This window comes from Neolamprologus brichardi, chromosome 6, assembly GCF_056152115.1.
Source record: "Neolamprologus brichardi isolate AB-2024 chromosome 6, ASM5615211v1, whole genome shotgun sequence".
Classification (NCBI taxonomy): Eukaryota; Metazoa; Chordata; class Actinopteri; order Cichliformes; family Cichlidae; genus Neolamprologus; species Neolamprologus brichardi.
Genome location: NC_142109.1, coordinates 30547334 through 30573140, shown reverse-complemented (window position 1 = coordinate 30573140; position 25807 = coordinate 30547334). Strand labels below are relative to the sequence as shown.

At 38.5% G+C, this 25807-nt stretch overlaps 1 protein-coding gene across 1 annotated transcript; it reads left to right on the top strand.

The window, feature by feature from the left end:
• Window positions 1-8: 8 nt before the first annotated feature.
• Window positions 9-17445, top strand: sclt1 (sodium channel and clathrin linker 1). Its single transcript, XM_006790589.3, has 22 exons — window positions 9-97; window positions 507-554; window positions 787-854; window positions 2938-2990; window positions 3139-3211; window positions 3477-3532; window positions 3928-4063; window positions 5903-6025; window positions 6214-6279; window positions 7009-7079; window positions 7551-7641; window positions 9011-9102; window positions 9309-9486; window positions 9639-9737; window positions 12477-12548; window positions 12685-12759; window positions 12901-13043; window positions 13130-13322; window positions 13754-13950; window positions 16376-16454; window positions 17033-17128; window positions 17297-17445. The coding sequence occupies exons 2-22, from the start codon at window positions 521-523 to the stop codon at window positions 17354-17356; spliced, it is 2055 nt and encodes a 684-aa protein (XP_006790652.2). The 5' UTR covers window positions 9-97; window positions 507-520; the 3' UTR covers window positions 17357-17445.
• Window positions 17446-25807: the final 8362 nt, after the last annotated feature.

Genomic DNA, 25807 nt, shown 5'->3' with positions numbered 1-25807 from the left:
TTCTTGTACAGGCGGAATGATTTTACGGTTGCACAGCTTCTTTTCCATTGGTCCCCGTTTGTTTACTTCAAAACAAGAGGCGGAAACGAGGATTGAAGTAAAAACCTCTATTATGAATTTAAAATTTCAATGCGATGCATTTGCGTATTTTTTTTATGCGCATCCTGTCTCGGAAAATGTGTTTGGTGTTTTGTTGAAGAGATCAAAACACTGAGTTGTTTGGATGAGCTTAGCCGAGATTGATTAGCTGCTTTAGCTAACACGAGCTGCACAAATTTACTACAGGTAGCTAGCTAGTTTGTAGTAAACGTTTCTAGCGGCTTTGTGTCATCTTTACCTGAATTATTACATTCTTAAACGACAGTTTTCTCTTCGTGTTCCGAAACGTTAACTTGAAAAAAAACCCTAGATTAGAGGTGCCAGGTTTGACAGGCTTTAAGTGTTCGTCTTTAGTTTTGGTGGTGGTGGTCATTTTTGCCAGTGCAAATTATTTTGCTTCTCTTTAGACGACACCGTAAGCATGGAGGCAGAGCTGGAGTTTTTGCGTGATCAAGGTGAGACGAAACTTGAAAACTACATGCATATTTTTCTGTTACGCCGTCTAGTCCATCAGTTTTTGCCACTATTCTATGTTAATTTCTTTTTTAAGCCATAGGTGGTCCCTGTATAAAAATCAATCAATTATATGGCGTGCATTTTTTGGATGTTTACAGTCTTCTGCTTGTGATGATCACTAGAACATCTATGCTTTTTTGTGTAAGTGTCCTCGTTTTTGTGTCATTTCAGTCCGCAGGCTAAATTCTGCTCTCAGCCAGTATCAATATGGGCACGGTGCTCTGTCCACATCTTCTCAGGTACGAAGACATAAGATAAAATGGGATATGATAACTCTTTATTGTCATTGCACAGTCATACTTGGTACTATAGTACAATGAAATTAGAAACTGTCCCATTTCGGCACTAAGCACAACACAACACAGTAGACTTCAAAGTGGATTTTTAAAAAGTGCAAAAAAAGTATGACTTAATAAATTAAAGAATGAATGTTTATTGCACATTATTGCCCCCGCCAAAAAGTACAGAGAGATCACCAATCAGGTCAGCTGTTAGCATTGATTAGGGCTATTGCCCTGTTGTAAAAGCTGTCCTTGAGTCTGTTTTTTCCGTGGCCTCAGCAACCTGAATCTCCTGCCAGATGGCAGCAGCTCAAACGCCCGGTGTCCTGGGTGTGTGCAATCCTGTAGGATGCTGCGTACCCTCTTGAGGCAGCAAGTGCTAAACTTCAGGATTTGAAGAGGAAGTCCAGTGATTTTTGGGGCCATATTTAATTACCCTTTGAAGTGCCTTTTTGTGTGCCATTGTGCAGCTAGAGAACCATACAGAGATGCAGTACACACTTTGAATGGAGCAACTGTAGAAGATGATCAGCAGCTCCCACGTAAGGTCATTTTCTGAGGGTTCTCAGAAAATGGAGATGCTGTTGGGCCTGCTTTATAACCTCAGAGGTGTTTGAGGTCCATTGGAGGTCTGTGTCTATGTGGACACTGTAGGGCTGGGCGATATCATACCGTTCACGGTGATACCGGTGTAATTTTGGGCAACGATAGGAAAATGAAATATCGCGATAGAATATGGGTAAACGCGCATGCGCAGTGCCTATGTTTACATACGCACATGGCGGCGACGCAGAATGAGAGCAGCGAAAGCGGATCGTTAAATGAAACGGATGAACCAGAATTGGTTTGTAAAAATGCTGCAACTTCAGTGGTGTGGAACTGGTTTGGCTTTCATCCGTCAGATACACAAAGAAACACTATTGTTGGTAGAGCATGCTAGCGGGCCGTTGTTATTACCGTGTTGTTTACAACATACGGCACACTTAAAATCAATCCTTTGATTTTTCTGAAAATTGACAGTGCCCCTTATAATCCCGTGTGCCTTATGTATGAATTCTGGTTGTGTTTACTGACCTCGAAACAATTTTGTGGTACACGGCGCTGGAAAATCTGTCACATGTTTTAGTACGACTTTGCTAAGCTACGAACCCGCACCACTTGATGGATTGTTGGAGCATTACGGCTATCGTAGGCAGGAGCCTGCGGAGTGATACGTACTGTGCTTCAACATAATATTACCGTATTGTGTGTGTATAACCTCTTTTTAAGTTTTGTGGATATTAAACATGGTTATGCTGAGGATATGTCGGCCAATTTCCACTGGAAATGCCTTTTGGTTAAACTGTCAGCAAGGAATTTTCACTGTTACATTTTTATATAACTTTAATGCACATAAAAAACAGCTGCTTGTTTAAGTGAAAATACATTGATGGGGTTTTTTGCACTAATAAAGTTGTGGAGTTGTAAAGCATTTTGTCTAGTGTCAATTATATCGTCAGTTATATCGTTATCGCAAATTTTCAAATATATATCGTGATAAATATTTTTGGTCATATCGCCCTGCTCTAGTGGACACCCAAGAACTTGAAGCTGAATACCATTTCCACGCCTTCCCCATTGATACTGATGGGCTGCAGCTCAGACTTTTTTCTTCTAAAGTTGACTATAGCTGTTTTGTTTTGGTGGTATTGAGGCCCATATTGTTGTCCCCACACCTGTCTGACCGCCTCTGAAACTCAGCTCTGTATGCTGTCTCATTGCCCCCAGAGATGTGCCCCACCACAGTGGTATCATCTGTGAACTTATTTACGGCATCGTCTGGGTGGGTACTGACACAGTCATGTGTGTGTACAGTAGAATGATCTTCAACTTAAAAACTTATGCTAGTTTAGCTCATCTAAAATTAATCAAGTATTTGGCATCTTCAATAAAAGAAATTGTGATTGTTTTTTTGTTTGGTTTTTTTTAACTAAGAAAAGTACGTTTTTGATACAATTAACTACTGCTAGCCCTCACCCCTTACATGCCTTATGTTTGGTAGGTTGAGGAGGAAAGACGCACCGAGTCTCCTGTGCCCTGGATCTCAGATAGAGGGTCAGTTCATCAGTTTCATACCACTTTGTAGACACGTTAGAGACACGCAGCATTCACTGGAGATTCAGCAAGACAGAGTTATGGTGAACACAACTTTTAAAAAAAAAGTTTTCCCCCAATACTGAAACATCATTTGTCTGTGTTGCAGTATAATGGCTCCTCTGATAGCTGAGTATGATCGGCACATGGAAGAAATGACTGAACAGCTGCAGAGATATCAGGTAAATCAACAAAACAACATACTGAAATAATAAAACATCCTTCTTCTGAAATGTTCGAATACACAGGCGTGTGGTGGTGGGTGCTTGATGAAGTGATGTGATTTATAGATTTAAGTCCTTGAAATCTATTAAACTGATAATTCAGAAGTCAAAGACTTTGACAGAGGTAGCTGGGAAATAAATATCTTAATCCTGAGATTTCTTGGTCATCTGATGCATTAAATATGTCGGGATGTTATCAATGACTCTCAGTGTTCACGTACAGACACAGATGACAGATGTCAAATTGAAGTTGGAGAGGGTTGTCAAGGAAAATGAAAGGTAAAAAAATATATAAATCCACTCATGTTAATATATAAAGAAGTTGGTTGCACAACAGAACATGACAAATGTACTAATATTTTCAATAAGTTAAAGCTGTCATAAGATATGACATTATTCAGTATTGTGTGTGTGTGAATTTGTTACTTGAATTATTTTACATTCAGTGGCTGATTGATTTTCTATGACCTACCACAAATCAGGTTGCTGTAATTAGTGCGCTCATTTGTCTAGTAATTAGAGCTTTGATTAGAATTCTGGCATCTTGACCATTTGCATTCCAGCGAAATAATTAACCTAATGAAGGTTGTTCTATTTTATTTAGCACTTAAAACTATGCTGTTAATTTATTTATTTATGTGACATAACATCTTAAGTCTGAATACTTTTTCCAGGCTTCATGCAGAGCTGAGAGAGTCTGTTGAGAAGCAGCTTCATGCCCTGCCCACAGCTTCAGGAGTAGAGGGCAGCACATTGGAAGAAGATGCGGTCATCAAAAATCTCCAAGAACAGGTCCAGCTGTCTGAACAGGTTGGCATAAATGTCCGTTTGATATGTCTAAACGTTTGTAGATTAAGACACACTTTTTTTTTTATATAAGAAACACATCGTGTGTGGGGCCTTTCTAGCCTGTGTGTATATCCATCAGCTTTTCTGCACTCTTCTGTTCTTAAACACCAGGAATTAGAAGCTGACAGAGTTTTTCAGTACGCTGAAATTTCTACATGTGTTTTCCAAAACTTGAAAGCAAGCACATGGTGTCAAGAAATGCCAATATTGTAAGGACGGAATTCATATTTAACTTTAGAAAAGGGAATCATCTTAAACTGTAAAGTGTATTAATCTAAATTTGCAACTCGCTCAACCCTGAACATTTGTAGAATTCTTGCTATAAAAAGGAAAGAATTTAGAAAATTCATCCTAACTGTGTTACAGAAGTTTATTCAGTTGCGTCATACTTGCTGTTTATTCTATTTTTCAGTCCATTTCAGCTTGATGTGGCTAAAGTCTGTACAGACCTTGTGTCATTAGAAAGCCTCCTTGTAGGTCTTTGCTTCGAAGGTTATCTTGCTATAAACTGAATCTGTGACTATCCAACTTGTCTTCCTTTAATACCTGCCTTTTTCTCTCTCTTTTTCTCCTGATAAGATTTGACAGTACTGCTTATCAGAGTAGGGTGTAGTCTTAATCATGTATCCAAGGTTGTAGTAACAGTTTGGTCCAGTAAGGTTAATTGTGATAATTTAAGTTCTTTTCTGCATAAAAGCTGTAAGTTAACAAATTCCTTAATTCCTTAAATTTTTTTGTGACCATCCCCCCGGGTCCAAGTGTAGCCTAATTCGCAGTGTGGTTGTAAGCAATCTAAGATCAAAAGAAACTACATTTTTAGAGCTACAGTGTTTAGTTGATTGTTTGATTGAATGCTAAATGGGAAGTTAATCCGCACCAATTTGCAGGTATCCGTAAAAAAGTCTTACTTCTTAGCTGATGCTTTTTCAGCGTCAGGGTATGCCAGTTTTTTCCCCTACTGTATGAGAGCTGCCCAGATGTATTAGGGTTTTGTCTGTTCATTCACTGACCAACTAAAAGTCATATTTGCCTCGGATACAGGTTAAACTAAATATTCAGGTGATCGACTTAAAAATGTAATATTATAACAATAATAAAGCTTTTTATTTTTTTGTTAAGTAGCACTCAGAGTAAATTTTTAATGTCTGTGAAGCTGAAATGTATTAATGGGTATGTTTATTTTGTATGGACACTAAAACCGCAACAGGGCCTTGGCTGAGCTGGAGTGCAGCTGGAATTTCGCTGGATGCTGTGAACATTCATCGTGACTGGAAGTTAGATCAGACGATCAATATTATTTTGATCTCTGTGGATTCAGTGGAGAGCACAAGGAAACAGCCACTCTGGCTTTGTCAGAATTGCTTTCTGACAGTTAAACATTTGTACCGTCTGTGTATTATTATTTTTTTTACATATGCAACATTGGGAAATGATACATAATTCTTTTTGAGTAGTGAGTTCACACGTTTGCACTAATAACTGAAGACAGCAAAGCCTTCCCCAGCGGCTCCACACACTCTTTTAATGAAGCTGTCATTTTTGCACTTTTTAATAATTCTGAACAAAACCCAGGTCATTTGTTTTGGATTCAGTGGTGATTTGTTATCCCGCTAACAAGATGCAACACACATTATTTAGAAACCATTAGTCGTCTTTGAGGGAGAAGAGTTGTTTTTTGTGTCTGGAGTAATGATCTCTTGTGAATGCAGAAAGATGTTTGGTATTCTTCTTCCAACTCCTAGTAAGAAAGTTAACTGTGTGTCAAAATGTGGGTGGATATTGTTTGCTGTATGTGTTCAGGAGCGGACGCAGGCCATGGAACTGTGGCAGACCACAGCCCAGGAGCTGGATCGCCTCCAGCAGGTCTACCAGAAGACAATCTCTGAAGGACAAATCCATGACTCCCAGAGACAGCAGCTCAAGGTTCAGTATTCCGAAATGGAAATGCAAAGTCAGACCTTGATTAGAACAATAACCTCTCACCGCTAGATGGCGCTATTATCATTGTAATCAAGTTAATTAGAGCACTTTGGCCTTAGTTAATGTGGGCTATAAGGATGAGGTAATTACTGTTAGTTAACTTGACATGAATGCCCCTTTTATCATCACAGGATCAGCTTGTTCACTTTCAGCAGCACACATACAAACTCCAAGCGGCCAATCAGAAACTGGAATCGGTAAGTGACGGTTAATTAAAAGTGTGTTAAATCGCTGCCTCCCAATTAGCCACGGTATTGAAATGTTCTGCACTTCTCTGAAATTGACCCTGCTCTAATAATTAATCTTTTAACTAAGCGAATTGGTTTTCTAAATCACTCCTGTAGTCAGCCAGAACTGTCAGGCTGTATAATTGACTGTCAGCTCACCTGGTAATCCTCTAACTAGATTCTTTTTAAGTCGTACTCTCTGCTCTCCCTCTGTCGCTCTCTCTCTATCCTACAGTCACAGATAATTCAGCGCTAGAGATTATTTATTTATTTAGAGACACGACTGACCTGTATTTGGGCTTAACCTTGCTCGGAGATTAAGGAGTACAAAATATTGTGGATTTTTTTTATTCACACAAAAACTTGTGAACGCACATACACACACGCCAGGTGCTTGGTCACAATACACTGTATAAAGAGATTGTAGAGTAATACTATATCCCTCTAATGCATTTTTAATGGGAAGGCAAGCTTTAGGCTCTCCTCCCTCTGACTGTTCATGCAAGCAGCCTGTTTCTTTCACAGCATGGAGAGTGACTGGCTTTGTAGTAATCACTGACAGAGACACCTCGGGGTTTAATGTAAAAGGACACTGAAAAATGTATTAGAGACAAGGTTGATTTGGATGTTGTTAATGTCGGAGCTGTGTTTGCAATCATGCCACACAAACGGCAGTCGTGTCTCTCTTGCCACACACAGACAAACCAGCAGTTCCTGAAGACAGTGACAGAGCAGAGCACGGAGATGGAGGAGCTACACAGCCAGCTCAGGTAACAGGCTACTGGCTGCCATCAGAGGTCATGTTCTGTTAGTGTGTAACTACTACACAACATGCTACACTGGACTGAAAATCACCTTCTCCCATGTCCTGTAACTTTGTGTGAATTGAAGTTGTTTCATAAATGGAGGTTATATTTGAGGAAGAGCAGTGTGAAGTAAAAGTCTCAAAGTGTCCCATAACACGACATCTCTACTCCAGAGTTCTTTTAAGTCTTAAAGTTTAAATGTATGTTTTAAGCTGTGAGCTTGATATTTGCCAAAAAGACATCTTTTCAACTGACATTTAGCAAAAATGAAGAAAATGAGGGAGTGGGGGGTTGTTTTGTCTTGTTTTTTTTAATTGTCAAAATATATTTTTCAGTTTCAGCAATCCAGACAGGCTGCTATAAATTCTAGATGACAGTTAGTCTGCTATTTAATTTGTGTTTTTTTTTTTTTCTCCTTTCTCTGTCGTTATGTAGGCAAGCCAAAGCTGAATTGAGGACAGCCACAGCCAAAGTGGATGAAATGACCAAGCTGTTGCAGAATCTCCAGGAACAGATGCAGAGACGGGTTAGAAAAAAAAGAAAATATAAATACATATATTTGCCTAATTCATGAATATTCATGAAAAAAGACCAATACTTAATTTGTTTCAGGAGCATGAAAGGACTTTTGATTTGATCAGTTATAGTTGAGATGCTGAAAATATTGCACTCTGCATAGTTTTTGTTTTTTTGCTTAATCCCTCAAACTAAAGCTGGAATTCTGCAATTTATACTTTTTTCCCTTTTTTCTTTTCAACATATAACTGTAAGTTGGCCGAAAAAATGTCAGCCTATCTGTTTTAATAATCTGAAATTAGATTCCTGCATACTTACAACTCTATTTTGAAAGACAGATACAGTTATGACCTTACATTTAGACAGTGTGTCTTTGCTTTGATTTTAAATTTTAAATCAAACGCTGCAGACTTTCAGCTTTAATTCAAGGCTTTTGAAAAAAGTACTGCAATAACTGTTTGAACTGAATTACTGACAATTTTTATATATAGTTGCACAAATGTCTGTTCCCTGATTATTACATGAAAAGTTAAATTAATTCCAACTGTTGAACTTGAAGAATAACATCTAACCAAGTCAAGAGGATTCTCAAACAGGTACATGTTTGCATGTCACTGTCAATGTCTATGATCAAGAGGAAGACGGTAAATACAGAGGGTTTACAATAAGCTGCAGACAACTGGTTACACTAAAGTATAGGAAGCCCACATTAGTCTAAGAAAACATTTAAAAGAGCCTGCTAGGTTCTGAAAATAATGTTTAGACAGATGAAACTAAGATTAACTTGCGCCAGAATGATGAAAGGGTAAAGTATGACGGGGGGGAAAAAAACGCCTCATGAGCAGAAGCATCTCTCAAACACCGTGGAAACTTGATCACAAGTGAGTTAGGGATGTTGTTATTGCTGATACAGTGTTGAATGAGCAGAGAAATCCTCTTTCTGGATCGTGCTTCACTGTGCTAATGGATAATGATACAAAGCACACTGCGAAAGTAACAAAAATTGAGTGTTCTTCAATGGCCTAGTCAGTCACTTGATCTCAACCCAACAAAGTTACTGATGAAAAAACTAAAAACAGAAAATAACATAAACTGAAGGCAGCTGCAGCAAGAGCCTAGCAGAGCATCTCAAGGGAGGAAATGCAGCATTTGATAATATCCATGAATATTGACTTCAGATGGTCATTAACTCCAAATGATTTTCATTCAAGTACAAATAAAAACTCCATTTTTTTTTATTTAAAATTGTTAGTTTATCCAATGACTTTACTAAAGTGTAATTCAGTCACATCTTGATCTTTTTGGATGGAGGCAAAATTAAAACAAAAATGGTGTCCTTGTTCCAAACTCTGGACCTAACTGTATGCATATGTGTTTAGGAAGAGGACATGGCTGGAGCACGGGGCCGTGAACACGCAGCAGACAGACGACTGCAGCAGCTTCAGGCAGCCCTGAGCCAGCTGGAGACCCGGTCAGCCCATGTTAAACTGTTGGCTTTCACTTGCTGGCTGTCAGCTAAGATGGAACAGTGGTTGAGATTAGGAAAGCACTGCCAGCGTATTGATCTAATAGAAAGTCATGGAATTTTACATCAGTGCTTCAGTGTTTATGGGGTCAAGCAGTAGTTTTCTGACTTTCTTTCTGCTGCTGGGTATTGTTTCTTTTCTGCAATCGCAGGCTAAAAGCTGCATCACAGGAGGCAGAGGCAGTTCGCAGAGAACAAACTGTGTGGGAGCGAAAGGTGGGGGAACTCCAAGCACGTTGCACCAGTCTTGAAGAGGAGAAGTATGAAGCCCTGTCTAAAGTTCGAGACAGCGTTCAAGTGGCCGAAGAAGCCACATTGCACAAAGACCAGGTAAATGCAGTTACTTTGGATCTTTCAGTGTTTTATCGCGTTTGTTTTAAACGGCAGAGTCGTCTTTTTGACATATTCAACTGCATCTTCTAAATAGTTTTCAGATCTCTCCTCAATTATCTATTTGTATCTGCCTTTACTTTTCACTTCAGGCCCTGTTAAGAGAGAAGCAAAAGACAGAAGAGCTGGAAAAGACAAAGGAAGCAATCAAGCAGTTGATCTATGATGCTGCAGTCCGCACCAAGAAGGAGGTACACGGTTAATAAATGGCTAGATGAATGCTTCTCCTAAAAATACACTCATGTAATTTGATTCGTGTGTGACTAAAGTCTACTTTGAAGAAAGTTGCATCATTACCTAAAAGCAATAGATGACATCAGGGTATTTGCTGCCAAATCTGTATGCTTTCTTTCGAAAATGGCAATTCTGAAAATTAAAGAAAACCAAAGTTTTTGATTCATAATTAGTTTTACAAGGAGAAGTGCAACCTCCAACTGTACCTTGTGCTTAGCCATACTTTTTTTCTTTTTTTTAACATATGAGGCACTAAGCTGAAAGCAAAGCCCTGCTCTTTACCCTGTGTAACCCTGGAGACATGGTGATTAATGCTCTGTTAATGGATCTTTTTCATCAAGGCCTTCAACTGTTTAATCCTATTAATGTAGAATGGTATGACTGAAGCACTAGCTGTCATCTTAGTCTCTTGCTGGCCCTCAACATGGGATGATATTCTAGAGATTAAATGTTGATGCTTTTAGACTTTTTCCAAATCATGGGGCTTTGCCTTTATCGTGCCTTTGCTTACCTAGCTTAAAGGTAATTTTGTCATTGAAGACAGTTTAAGTTTAAATATTTTAGTCAAAGTGGGTCAATGTTTTCTTTTCTTTTTTTTTTTTACCTTAATCTACTCTGTCCCTCATTCTCATTTAAGGCAGTTCAGTCTTAAGATAAGGTCATGTAATGAAGAATTACTTACAGTTGAGAGTCAGACCTCAGACTTACCTGAAGGCATGAGAGCCACTTGATCTGATAAGTGTGAGGGAAGAAATTTTCAAAAATGGAGGCCAGAGATTACAATTAAACTGTATTCACAGTCAGCTTGCATGTAATCTGTTTTTTGACAGTTTGCAGTATTGTTTTTATGTGTCTTTAATATGCAAGTACATTATATACTTGCATCAGGAGGGATGTATATGCAGGTGACACAAAGAAATGTCCATAGTTTAAGGCTATGTCCACACGTACACGGGTATTTTTGAAAACGGAGATTTTCCGTTTTCGTTTAAAAAAATAATCCCGTCCACACGTAAAGGCAGAAATGAAGGAAAACGCTGCTAGGAACATGCCAAAGCAGCAGGTGGCGCTATATTCCTAACCGTGTAGAAATGTTGGCCAATCAGAAGTCTAGAAGCCTCGGTGGGAAAAAGTAAACAAAGCTGGGGCATAGAAGCAGAACCGAGTCGTATGTGTGGAGGGACAGTAACTGTGTGTGTATATGTAAGCATTTAAACACTGCAGAGAGTACAATTAACAGTAACAGTATTGTAGAAATTCATTTCACTGAAACAATAACGTGGTGCACAGTGTGACGTCAAAAAAGGCGCACACCTTTGACGTTGCGTTTTCTCCGTTTTCTCCGTTTTTCTCGTCCACACGTAAATGAAAAAACGGAGTTTTAGAAAATATCCACCCTGGCCCGAGTTTTTAGAAATCTCCGTTTTCAGTGACCGAAAACGCCGTTTACGTGTGGACGAAAGGTGCAAACGCATAGAAAAATCTGCGTTTTCAAAAATACCCGGGTACGTGTGGACATAGCCTAAGGCTATTGTTCTTGATTATGTAGCGAAGAATATCAGTTTAACAAAAGCAAGCAGGTAACACAAATGTAAACAATGGCCTGATGGTCCTTTAAATGTCTGTGCAGAAGAAAATGCTTTTGATAATTTTCACTTTAACTTTCTCACTTGAGATTTTGATGGGAATGGCATTTGTATTTAATACTTTTAGTGACTTGTCAGGAAGTAAGGCTGTGATGACTTAGCAAAATTTTTAAGTCATCCAGCCAAGTGATCGGAGCTTACGAGCTGTGTGAGGTGTCTGTCCTTCCACAATGGAAAGGAATCGCTACTCTTTCAAGAGTATTGGTCAGATTGTAGTGAAACTTCACCTTCTTCACCTCCCACTGCGCTCAAGATCACTTTTATTATTTGTTTTTTTAATTTTTGAATTGTTATGGATTGTAAGCCAGATGAGATGCTATATCACTCATGCTCAGGTTACCAGCAACACTACTGTGTCTGGTAGCCAGTCTCTCTGTATGTTATCATGGCAAAATGTAGTCTTTGAAACATCTACTTGAGCAATAAATGCCACAAGGACATTTTTGAGGACGACATATTTCTCAAGGTAGCTGCGTCCAAGAACTCACTATACTGCCTTTGTAGCTGCTGTGATCACTTGCAAGATTTTCACTGAACTACAAGGAAAGCACATAATATCATAGCAGCGGCAACACTATAAAGTGTAATTAAGAGTTTGCAGCGATTGCTCCATTTTTGGTTGCTATAGTTATTGTTTTTCTGTTTGTTTTATGACCTTTGTCTCATTATTATCTGCTGTTTCATATATACATAAATCAAGTCAGTAAATACATCACTATGTTGCTGCTTGATGTTTATTTTCATCTTGACTTTTTATGGTTTCAATCTTCAGCAAATCTAGTTTGATTTCAGTGTACTAATATATATGACTTTATCGTCCATGCATTGACTCTTCTTCCTTAAGTTACCAAATGTGCTATTGAAAAGTTAAAATAGGAGTAGTCAAAGCAAAAGTCTAAACACAGACTGCTTTTCCTTACTTATATCTGCACTTAACTCAGATGGTTAAGTTCAGGAGTTAAGCCTTTTTGTGACCATTAAAAGTCAGTCTAAGGGGAAGGAAAAGCAAAACTCCCCATATTTGAGCTTTATGGCTTTATCTTTTAACAGGTGGAAAATGTTCGCAAACAGTGCAATGTTCAAATCCACCGAATGGCAGAGGAGCTGTCTGCACTGCAGCTGGTAAGAAATTGTCCAACTAAGAGGGCAAACTCATTTCAAAATCACCATAAATCCTTTCATAGCGTCTACCTGTCCACTCATTTCTGTCTCCTACCAACATTTTTTCCTGTCTCCTCTTCTTTCCGACTCTGTCTAGGAGTGTTCAGATAAAGAGTCTCAGATTGAAAGGTCCCTGCGAGAGAGAAAAGCTGTAGAGGAGGAACTGGAGAAGGTATCTGAATTTATCAGGGGAAATGCAAGAAAGACACTGCAAAAAGTTGTTCCAGTGTTTTGATAATGTTTGATTATGTGGTTTTGTGAATGTGCTGAGGCACTGCTGATCATTTTAATAGTCTGCTGTGTTTCGTGTCAGGTATATAAGGAAGGCAGGGCAGAGCCAGAGTTCAGGAAGATTGATGCCCTTCATCAGAGGTGTCTAGATGCTGAGAGGCAGAGGGAAGACATAAGTCTCACTCTGCAAAGCACGCAGAACAAACTTAAAAAGATGGAGATGGAGTAAGTGCACTATAGGTTTGCATCGGGTCAGGTTTAGTGCTCTGCTTTTACTTTGCTCATTATTTCTTCCAATCTTTTACCCGTAGGTATAGCGAGGAGCTGTCACGATGCCAGGAAGAAGTGCGACGCCTGCAGAGCTCTCTGGCTTCAGCCCGCAATGACTGCATCGATGTCAGCGAAGAGCGGCTGCAGCTGCAGCAGGAGAACTTTCAGCTCCGCAAGGAGATGGATGAGTTGCGCAAAGCCACCCTGCAAGTCCAGAATAAGGCCAAGCAACAGGTAAATGGGAAGGATGGGAATCGATAATGATTAATAATCCAAATTTGGGAAATTTGGGCTTCCTATGGGTCTTGGAGTTCCCATAATGCATTCTAATAATAACGATAACAAATTGCAACCCTGCCTAATAAATTACAGCATTTAAGAAAAAAAAATATCAAGAGTTAATTAATTAAAAGTTTTTCTAGCCTCATGACATTGTCTGGGATAATTTCTGAGGTATGTGTAAAATCTGTGAAATGGTCCTTTAAATAAAGTGGAATAATAAAGTGTTATATTTTTGATTAACTGCTGAAAAGCCTTTGACAGTAGTAGGATAGCTAGATATATAGCATAAAACAGGGTTTACACACAAGTGATAATGTACCATTACATAATTTATTTGACCATTTAAAAAGAGTTTGAAACTTTATATAACCTCATCCCTTCAGGTTTCTAAGTTGGAGCAAGAGTACAGCTTAAAGGAGCAAGAACTGGATGCACGAGTGAGGGAGCTGGAGGAAAGCAGTCGAAGTTCTAGCGCTGATCTCACTCGACTTCTTACAGCTCAGCAGAAAAGTACACAGCGATGGAAGGAAGAGGCCAAGAACCTGGTCCATGCATTTGAGACTAAAATCACAACCCTTAAGTAAGACTTTTGAAATTGTTTTTTTTTTTTAAGATTACTAATGCAAGGACAGAAGGGCACAAAAAGAAATGTGCTTTTAAACTAAAGGGTTAAAACTTCACAACTTAAATGTCAGATGACTTACAAGAAAAAATGACTTTGTACAGGACTCTGTCCAGTCCTGTACAAAACAAAGTACACTCTTATTGATTCAATAGGAAGTAAAAGGGAAATAGCAGCCACGTGCTCGTTGTCAAGTACACTTGATTAACTGATCAGCAAGTGTGACCACCTATATAAAAGCAGACGTTTGGTCAGGTTGGTGGTCAGGTGTGCCTTAACATAATATAACAGTCTTCCAAGGAGTGGATGCCTTGGCAAGTTCACCTGAGCTCAAACCATCAGAAAAATTGGAATTTAAAAAAAAAAGAAGAAATAAAAAGTAACACAAGAGCTACAACTCAAACTCTGCAGGCCCTAGTTAGCATGGCACATGTTAAAGTTCATGAGAATATAATTAGAAATAGAATGAAAAAGTAGTGCTTGTTTGTTAAGGTTTCCAGAAGTAAGCCTCTTCTGTGGACACTTCTAGGACTGTGTATTCCTGTGAAACCTTTTTTCACATGACTAACTTGCAAACTCTTCTACACTGACAACTGTGAGTGTGACTTGACTGGGTAATTACTATGTACTTGTGCACCTCAGGAGTTGTTACCTGACACTCTTTCCTTCCTCACACTAAACTAAAGTAATTAGTTCCCATAATGCTTTAGGGTGTTGAGGTATATTACCTATATTTGTTTACATTTTAGCATGGTTCTATGAAAATTAGGTATTCTTCCACTTAGGGCTGGGCTATATCATACCGTTCACGGTAATACCGGTGTAATTTTGGGCAACGATAGGAAAATGAAATATCGCGATAGAATATGGGTAAACCTGCATGCGCAGTGCCTATGTTTACATACGCACATGGCGGCGACGCAGAATGAGAAGAGCGAAAGCGGATCGTTAAATGAAACGGATGAACCAGAATTGGTTTGTAAAAATGCTGCAACTTCAGTGGTGTGGAACTGGTTTGGCTTTTATCCGTCAGATACACAAAGAAACACGATTGTTGGTAGAGCATGCTAGCGGGCCGTCGTTATTACCGTGTTGTTTGGAAAATACGGCACACTTAAAATCAATCCTTTGATTTTTCTAAAAATCGACAGTGCCCCTTATAATCCCGTGTGCCTTATGTATGAACTCTGGTTGTGTTTACTGACCTCGAAACGATTTTATGTACACGGCGCTGGAAAATCTGTCACATGTTTTAGTACGACTTTGCTAAGCTATGAACCCGCACCACTTGATGGATTGTTGGAGCATTACGGCTATTGTAGGCAGGAGCCTTGTGGAGTGATACGTACTGTGCTTCAACATAATATTACCGTATTGTGTGTGTATAACCTCTTTTTAAGTTTTGTGGATATTAAACATGGTTATGCTGAGGATATGTCGGCCAATTCCCACTGGAAATGCCTTTTGGTTAAACTGTCAGCAAGGAATTTGCACTGTTACGTTTTTATATAACTTTAATGCACATAATACACAGCTGCTTGTTTAAGTGAAAATACATTGACGGGGTTTTTTGCACTAATAAAGTTGTGGAGTTGTAAAGTATTTTGTCTAGTGTCAATTATATCGTCGGTTATATCGTTATCGCAAATTTTCAAATGTATATCGTGATAAATATTTTTGGTCATATCGCCCTGCTCTACTTCCACTTTTATATAGATGTACTGACATCTGTTACAGAATTCCTGTGTCACTAACATTTTAAAAGATATTTGCAAGCAACTATTTGATAAATAGCAGTAAATCTGCTTAAAATGTGAGAGAAACAAACACAGGTGTAACATCCTGTGAGGCATAGGTCATGGTGAATTTAAAACTGTGCATTCTTTGTGTTCAGCATTGGCACAGTTATGACTCAGATGGGAGCTTGAGTACCTTAATTGCTTCCATGAACTGTAGGTCATTGCCGGTGCCGCTATTGACCACGCTGATAAATGGGCCAAATGGGCAGGTCGAAACTTAATAACTGAGCTAAAGTTGGTTTCGAAACATCAGTGTGCAGCTGACCCTTTCACCTTACACAGCATACTTTGCCTGTATCTCTGGCTGCTTCTGGTGTAGAAAAATTTGGAACAGTGGGTTGTTTTAAAAAATGAAAAAGAATGAAATTGGAAAAATAAATATTTAATACAGCAGTCTATAAAATGAAATAAAAACTTTTAATTAAATGTAAAGAAATATTCTCAGTCTGACACTTTACAGTTTTATCTGTAACAGTGAAACAAAGTTTAAGTAACAGATGCATTTCAACAGCAGCTGAAACAAAAGTTGACTTGGCCCTCACTGACAGATGGTTGGACTCGTCTTTTTAAAATGTTCATTTCAGGGCTGAGCTGAATCGACAGAAGCAGCGTTCACGTGAGCTGGAGGCGCAGCTTCAAACTGACCATGACGCAATTTCTGAGGTTTGAGCGACACACAAACACACACTAGAGATTATTGTAAGAGAAAAATGAAACTGGCCATTTCTCAAATAATTCTTGTATTATATGTGAATGACTTTTTCTTTTTCTTTAAGCCTGTTAATAGGTGTTAGCCTCTGCAGATGTCAGGCCTTCGCAGCAGCTAAGAAAAATGTCAGCGCTCTTTAACAACTCAGTGATTCTAGAAGTTCTAGGAGTTTCTGTTGTAGAAGTTGCTTTCATCTTATGAGCTCAAACCTGATGTTTGAGAGCAGTTTTTCTCACATAATGCACAGATGCAGCAAGAATAATTTAAAGAATGTACCATGAACTGAAACAGCTTGGGTTTGTTCAGAAACAAATGAATTGCACTGATGTTGTCAAGATTTTGCATATTTTTAAAATGCAAAGCTTGCATCTGTGAACAGCAGCCTGAAAACAAGTATGTCTGCGGTAATGGAAAATGATAATTCCACCATATGTTCCTTGGTACTTTAGTACTTTAAAAAAAGCAAAAGGTTTAACACTGAGACATTTGTGTTTTACTCCATGTGTAACTAATTGATACATGTTTTGTGCAGTACGAGAAGCAGCTAGCGGAGTATCAAGAGAAGGCTAGTCGTCTCCAGAGACGGCTGACGCAAGCGGAACAAAGGGCAACTACTGCTTCACAGCAGGTATGGGTAACTAATCTAGTGTGCTGGTCCCTGTGATGGGCTGCCATTGTGAGAGTTGTGCTAGGAGAAATATGTGTTTTTACTATCCCTTTGTTGTCTGATTGAAAACTGATATTATTTGCGGTTGTGCTCGTTTCATTTTACTTTTTGTTTTTTTTTTTCTAATAGCTGAATAGGTTGCAATCTCAGCGAAGAAAAACAGCCTCGGTGGATCTAGAGCATGTCTAATGTGGTACAAGAAAGTACTGCTTTCATGTTTTCCATTCTTTTTGTGAATTTTTTATTTTGTTATAAAAAATAAAACTAATTTAAAATAATCTTTTTGTGTGGGTGTGGCGGATTTATTAATACTTACATTTTTGTCATGTGTTAAAGTGTTGATACTTTAATATTGAGGCTTTTTTCCCCTCAGATTTGACTCATTTTTTTTAATGCATATCGTTTTTATGTTCCACTAACTATTTAAATAAAAAATGAAGCGCTTTCTTCAAAATAACTTCCTGGATGTGTTTTAAGATGGGTACCGAGTAGCAAAAGTTGTTTATAGAAGGACTTTGGTGGCACCACAGGCTGTATGTAAAGTGATCAGATCCCATTTCAGTTCAGTTTAATTTATATAGCACCAAATCACAACAGTCCCACGAGGCGCTTCATATTGTAGGCATACATGTAAGAAACCGTACATTTTATGGTTTTATGCAGTAGCCTTTGTGCACTTGTGTGTTTCCTTTGTCTTCTACAATAAGGGTTAGCTGTTATATCAGTTGCTCCCCTGTCCATCAATTATAGGGACATGCCCAGAGATTTGCCAAACCTCAGCTGTGAGAAATTAATATACCGACAAAGATTACTGATTGATTGAATGACATGTCCAGTCCCAAATTGTCTTCATGGGCTCACATGTCACTATTATAATTGCATCTGCAGATATTAAATGACAACTCCTTAGGGCAATTTTACAGATGAAATACAAATTCTAATTCCTTCTCAGCAACATATAGATGAGGGGGAAAAGATAACCTAATACATTATCTCAAAAGTGTGTGAACTTCATATCAGTAATTATACAAATATTATATAAACTGTAGTAGAAGTTGCATTTACATTTCTCTGTTAAATATTCTGTTTTGCACCCACATATGAATCAAAGCCCCTCAAATGTTTCTTGATCTCAGGAAAAAAAGGCCTGTCCTTTGGTGTAAAACACAGCAAGGGCACAGTTAACGTAACCAATAAAACAAACAAGACGCACTCTGAGAGAGGAAACTTCTGCCAAGTCAGCTCGCTCTGGGCAGTATTTACTTTTAAGGGATTAGTATTATATTTTTTTATATGTTCATTTCGTTTTCTTTGTTCTTTTTAAAAAATACTTTAACATTTTTGTAGTGCATTAAAAATCGGATAAGAGTAGCATGACAGATAGACATGTACAAGTAGGTCATGGATAATAGTTATTAATTTGTAAGTAACTGGACATAAATAAGTTAAACTTATAATATATAAAGTACATTTCTAAGTAACTAGATATCTCTTTCTCTTGAAAATACTTTTTTTTTTAAAAGATCTAACACATTTTGGGGTCAACTTGGAAGAAGGGCAGATATGAAATGTAAAAGTGAGATCAGAGGTCTCTGGATGCAAACTATAACGTGATATTTAGAATCCACATATACCAATCATCATTTTGTAAATGTTGTCAATACAAATTTTTAATTTTTAAGGATTGTTTTAAGTGGTCATTACATTACAAATCATTTTCTTTATGTTGACAATACACAACACAGAATCGTAGTTTCTAGGTTATACAGCTTTTTGTCAATTTCCAATGAGTAACTCAATGAATTAACCTTGAAGACCTTGGTGGTTGAATCAGAAACAAAATACTTTATTAATCCCAGATTAAATTTTGCAAGCCAAATTTTAATGGACTGTTAACATGACTACACTATGCCCCTGCAAGGTTTTATCAGAATTCACTAAAATGCTACCAAAAACATAACCTACTTGGCAGATAGGTTCATGGTAATAACTTTAGTGGTGCATACATAGGCAGGTTGGCTATTTCTTCCTGCATTTTACTAAACAAAGCTGTTTTGGCTGCGGAGTCACATTTAGCACTCTATCAGACATGCCAGCTTTCTTTCAGGAAATTAATATTTATAGGAGAATATACATGGATACAAAAAGGTATTCAAGAAATGCCCTATAGTTACCCCATGTTGATGAAGCACTTCTAATGAGTAACACACGTGTTTACTATGCTGTCTCATGGTACCTCCAAAGATATCCTTATCTTGGGAAGCACAGAGGATGTCCAGGTTGTATTGCGTAGCACTCTTATGCAGTCTATTGTAAAACGGCAGCATTGTTTCAGATTTGTAATTGCGTATCCTTCGTGCCTCTGTGTTTGTTTTTGTGTGAAAGTACTCCTGGATGACAGCATTATCAGTGCGTGTGCAGTAGCCTCTTCATGCTTTGTAGTTCGCATCAAGCAGAGGGTGGACAAATTGCTAAGACAGCTGATCCTCTTTAACCAAACATTGGTAAAGGCTATAAAAAAAGAATAGATTGATCTTTAATTTAGCTCTAAGTGATTCTTGTCTTAGTAGTAAAGGCTTGTATACTTTTTAAATGCAGATGTGCTTTGATTCACATTGACTCTACCCTTAAATGCTAAACAGCAGCTCTCCCTAGTGGCTACAGAAAAAAAACAAAATTGCAAAATATATCCATTTTCAAAGTTCACTGAGTTCAGTAGTTGATGTAATGGAACAGTTCTGTGGTAACAGTGTCCTGTCTTTTTATTAATTTCCAATACATTCTTAATTTTCTGTCTGCTCACATTGTCCCCACTGTCTTCTGTTACAATCTATTTCTTATCTATTTCTTATTTTCCATCCTTTATTACCTTCTCTCCAGGATGATTGACTCACATGCCAAAGAAACTGGTTACACCTAGGTATCTTTTTGGCTGCAGACATCAAGAGGCAACTGCCTGCTGAGTCAAATATGTTTCTCAAGGTTGGGAAGTCCTGGAAAGAGATTGTGACTAAAGTTAATAAGATACCGAATGACCTTAAAGCAGCCACACAGTGTGGTATTTGACCAAACAGAATGCATAGAAATCAGGCATAGGCATGTTAATGCTGAAAGAGAAAGAAACATGAAAACATATCCATTTATGCAAGTGAATATATTGAGACAGCACACATGCCTTGTTGATATCCCAAACAGATCTGTTGGCGACTTTTTAGTGGAAAATGCTCTTTTAATGAGCTACAGAAGTGTCTAGAAGCTTACCTGGAGTCCAAAACCATCATCTTTCCCAGGATATTCTGCACACATCATTTGTTTGTTACATACGACAGCAGCAGACCTTTACAAAGTACTCTTTTTTTTATATTATTGAAACATTTTCAAACAGCATTCAATCTTTTTTGTTTTTACAACCCCATTTCCAAAAGTATCAAGATGTTGTGTAAAATGTAAATAAAAACTGATCTTTGAAAACATAACAAATGTTTATCCTGAGAATTTTTTCTATTTTTATGAGAAAATTAGCACATTTTGAATTTTATTGCAGGAACATGGCTCCAATAAGTTGAGACCAGGGTAACTGAAAGCTGGGAAAGTAAGTAGTACTAAAATAATATAAAGTATAAAAAAATAGCATCTTTAGTTTCTCAGAAGTAAAGTAAATGGAGGAGTCAGCTGAACGGCAAGAACACAATCCGGGCTATTAACACCTATGCCCTGCCTGTGATCAGGTACCCTGCTGGGATAATAAGCTTGCCAAAGGAGGAGATAGAAGCCACTGACATAAACACAAGGAAGCTCCTGACCATGCATGGATGGTTTCACCCCAGGTCCAGCACTCTGAGGCTGTATGCTAAGTGGAAGGAAGGAGGCCGGGGACTAGTGAGTTTCAGGACCACAATCCAGGATGAGGCAACAAACATCCACAAATGCATCAGGAAGATGGCTCCAACCAACTGCGTGCTCAGTGAATACCCCAGGCAGCAGAAATCCAAGAAAGAGGAGGAACCATCATGGAAGGACATGGTATGTATCGCCGGCAGATAGAGGAGGTGGCTGATATCCAGACATCCTTCCGGTAGCTGGATGAAGCTGGACTGAAAGACAGCACAGAGGGACTAATCATGGCAGCACAGGAGCAAGCTCTGAGCACAAGATCTATCTACCACACCAGGCAAGACCTCAGGTGCAGCCTGTGTAAAGATGCCCCTGAGACAATCCAGCACATAACAGCAGGGTGCAAGATGCTAGCAGGCAAGCCATACATGGAACGCCATAACCAAGTGGCCGGCATAGTATACAGGAACATCTCTGACAAGTATGGACTGGAAGTCCCGAGGTCAAAATGGGAGATGCCTCCAAAGGTGGTGGAGAATGACCGAACTAAGATCCTGTGGGACTTCCAGATACAGACGGACAAAATGGTGGTGGCTAACCAACCAGATATAGTGGTGGTAGACAAGCGGAAGATGAAAGCCGTAGTGACTGATGTAGTGATACTGAATGACAGCAACATCAGGAAGAAGGAACACGAGAAGCTGGAGAAGGGCTCAGAGAACATGTGGAGGGTGAAGGTAATGGTGGTCCAAGTGGTAATTGGAGCACTTGGTGCAGTGACTCCCAACCTAGGTGAGTGGCTCCAGCAGATCCCAGAAACAACATCGGAGATCTCTGTCCAGAAGAGCGCAGTCCTGGGAACAGCTAAGGTACCGCCCAGGACCCTCAAGCTTCCAGGCCTCTGGTAGAGGACCCAAGCTTGAAAGTAGACCGAACAATCAGCCAAGACTGCAGGACCAGACTGACCAACCTGTGCACTGCCTGGATTTATTACAAGAAGGCCTATGAGTCAATGACCCACATATGGATCCTGGAATGCCTAGAACTATAAAAGATCAACAGGACCCTAAGAGCCTTCATCAGGAACTCAATGGGGATGTGGCGCACAACACTAGAGGCCAACTTCAAAGCCCATAGCACATGTCACCATCAGGTGCAGGATCTACCAAGGAGATGCTCTGTCCCCATGTATGTATGTATGTATGTATAGATAGATAGATAGATAGATAGATAGATAGATAGATAGATAGATAGATAGATATTAATATACTGAAACTTACAATTTGAAAGCTGCAGCCCTTTTCAAAAAATGGGTCAGTGGTATTTCTTTCACTGCATTGCATCACATCACTTACATTACTCTTCTTTTGAGACCACTAAGGCCAATTGTTGTAGTTTTAAAATCAGTCTTTTGCTGGATTGTAGCTTATCTTTTTCCAAAACCTCCCTGCTTCATTAAGAAATTATGGTGCTTAACAGATATAAACATTACCCTTGCCATGCGTGTGATTGCAACCCCATATCATCATGTTACCTCTTGCACTTATCATGAGTCTCTCCTGTTGTCCGGAGGATATGACGGTCATGATTTCCTGATATAATATCAAATTTTGAATGGACAGTTTTCAACTTCATCTTTCTCCATCTTAAATGATCTCAGGCCCTGAAAACACAGGAGCTTTTTCAAATTTTAGATCTTTTTTTCTATTTATTCCTTTAATGATGGCAAGTTTTAAATAGCATTTGTGCTATATGCTGTAATTTTCACTTCATATTTGTAGTTATGTTTAATCTATTGACACCTGACTACTTGAAGATCATGGCCAATTATCATCATTTTTTTTCTTTAATTCAGTTATGTACTACAGAAATCTGTAATTCTTTACATTTTACATTTAAAGAAAATAGAAGAAGATTATTCTTAAATTCTAACTATTTGCACACTCTGCTAGTATTTATGCTTTTTCTCAGACGTATAGATTTTGCTTCTTATCCAGTGATTAGCTGCTAAAGATTCTGGCTCAGACACATAACCTTCAAGCAGTGCAGGCTCACCACAGGAAGTGTTTTGATGCCATTACACGACTAGAGTTTGCTTTATTGCCCGAAGAACCCTCTGGTGCTCTAGAAATGGTGGGTGCTGGAGAACAGAGGACCATATATAGCAAAGACATCCTGAATATGGCCTTCCCTGAGGGAGAAAAGGTCAGGTTTGAGTAACCTTCACACTTGTGATCATTATTCTCTGACTGTGTTTTATTCAGCCTGTTATTTTCTTGTTCCAGTCCTTACTAAAAGGGTAGATAGAAATTGAAAAAAAAAAAACCTTATATCTCATAAAATCGCTTATACTCATCTATCTGGCAGATTAAAATCCTTAGATTGGACCACCAATTGAGCTACCAGTTGCTGTTAGGTATCCAGTAATTTGAAAGCAAGAAAAAGCCTGCGTGCACATCTTTCAAGTGAACAGTTTTGCATAACAGTATTATTAATTTGAATAATAGTCATCCTAATCATAAAGTTTATGTAATTTTTAATTGCAGTTGCAGAATTTTAAAGAATTATTTTGCATTATGCAAGAACTCCTACAAGCAGCATTTAAAGCAAAAAATGGACATTCCCAGTTTTAATTTGTACCCAAAATTAAAACATTTGAAAATGAAAAGCGGTATTGTCACAAAAACTTTGTTGGCAAGAGTGTTATAATTGACAGCTGTTTTCTGCTTTGGGTTTTTTAATATTCAGATGAAGTCCACTCTCTGCTTCTCTGGAAATTACAGTATATCATAACAAGACACAACAGATGTAATCAAATCCTCATCCCCAAGTGATTCTGCTGCTCTGTGCATGAGGGAACGTCGAAGATTGACTTTGCAGTGTGGAGGATGCTAGGTTTTCCTCACAGCAACAGCTTAGCAAGGAGGCCATTACAGCCTACCAGGTGAAGTCTACGGAGGAATAAGTGGTGGCTGGATACCCATCGCAGATACACACATAGAACACACACACACATATACACAAAATTTGTGTGAGTGTGTGTGTTCATTAATCTATGTATCTGTGATTAGTGGGATGGGTGTCCAGTGTGTGTGTGTGTGTGCTTACTCTTTGTTTATACGAGATTTTAATTTCACTTTGTTTTTGCGTCCACCAGGTGGTGCTGACCATATCACAGATGATGTAGGGCAGGGACGTGGAAACACACTTGGAGAGAGACCATGACTGTTTGGCAGTACAAATTCTCACGGTGCCTTCTTTATTGTGTGGTTAAATTTTAACCTGACCGATCAAGCCTGTACATTTTAATGACATCACCACTGACATATATGCCATGTCGTCACCATCGATATCCATGCCAGGGACATTGTCACCTATCTAGTTTGGGAAAAGGTACGATAGTCCAGCATCAGTTGACCATTGATAAACGCCTGTTCTTGGCTTAATATAATACGTATAATACGTACAAGATTTAACTGGAGATTTTTCCTGTGATCAGTGTAACTTAGGTTTAAAACTTGACTTGACTCGAGGCTTTCTTTTGATTGATATCAGGTACAACTTGGACCTGAATGGCAGAGACAACTATCCTTCAACTGGGACATGAACTTAAACAACTGTGTAGCAACAATTGAGCTGTCCACATGCATTTACGACTATGAATATCTGGGCTACCTTCCTAGGATGGTTATCACACCACTCGCAGTAATAGAGAGCCAGTCGTCCACAAGCCAAAAGGTTGGTGGTTATATCCCAGTTCCTCCCAGTGCATCTATCTGAATGTAGAGTTTTAGGTTAAAGTGGTTAGGCATAGAAAAAAGCACTTGTGTGAATGGGTGAATGAGGCTTGTAGTAAGAAAATGCTTTGAGTGCTCAAATAGAGTAGAAAAGAGTAGAGTTCCAGTTCTAAGTATCTAAACAGTTTTCCATTTTTTTTGTTTGGTACTCTGCTTAAAAATGTGAGAGATTAAAGAGTCAAATATAACAGAGCACAAAACAACTAACAAAATCATCATATATTATTAGTAATAGTTAATCAACATATTCAATAGAGATATTTATACAGCACATTAAAATGCAGAGTTTACAAATTAGTTTGACAAACAAGCTCAATCAGAATGATGGTGAATCCAATTAGACAGACTTTGAAGTCTTTATTGCATCTGATTGTAACAACTTTCAACTCATATTTTAGGATTATTGTACTGCTGAATGTACCAATGAGAGTTTGTTAATACATATATTTGCTCTGCTTGCATTCTGTTGTTTTGCTCAACAGTTAAATCATCTGTACATGTTACTGTACACCTTCCATCGGCAGACACACATACCAAAGCTATAACAGAAGCAGTTTTGACAGTTGCGATAGGTTGCTTTGTCAAAATTTAACACATATTAAAAGTGCTGAAATACAGGGCCTGGAGAAATAAAAAAGGTGCAACTGTTCAGCTTCTAATAATGTGGACTATATCTATTGATACCTGCCTTACACTGACTGAGCCTTGGTTTAAAATGACACATACAGTTGTAAATAAAGTATTACTGATGTAAAACTGGTTGCATAAATTACACTTACATTGTGGCACATTTTTGTAAATGCTTCATTTCGACTTCTTTTGAAGCCCATGCAGGTTAGGGTTTCGAGTAAGTTTATTTCTGTCTTTTTCAGTTTCATAGAAACATGTATCCATTCTTTTTCTGTTATCTCTTTTTGTCAATACAAGAATAACTTTGAATGGACTATATTGCAAACATATGTTTTTAACAGAGTGCTGCCTGTGACAGTCTGACTGAATCTACTACCAT

Bases quoted from the DNA above. Each gene is read 5' to 3' on its own strand.
- sclt1 (XM_006790589.3), top strand. From the start codon at position 521: ATGGAGGCAGAGCTGGAGTTTTTGCGTGATCAAG. The intron at 555-786 runs GTGAGACGAAAC...GTGTCATTTCAG, and splicing joins GGAGTTTTTGCGTGATCAAG to TCCGCAGGCTAAATTCTGCT. The intron at 9,103-9,308 runs GTCAGCCCATGT...CTGCAATCGCAG, and splicing joins CTGAGCCAGCTGGAGACCCG to GCTAAAAGCTGCATCACAGG.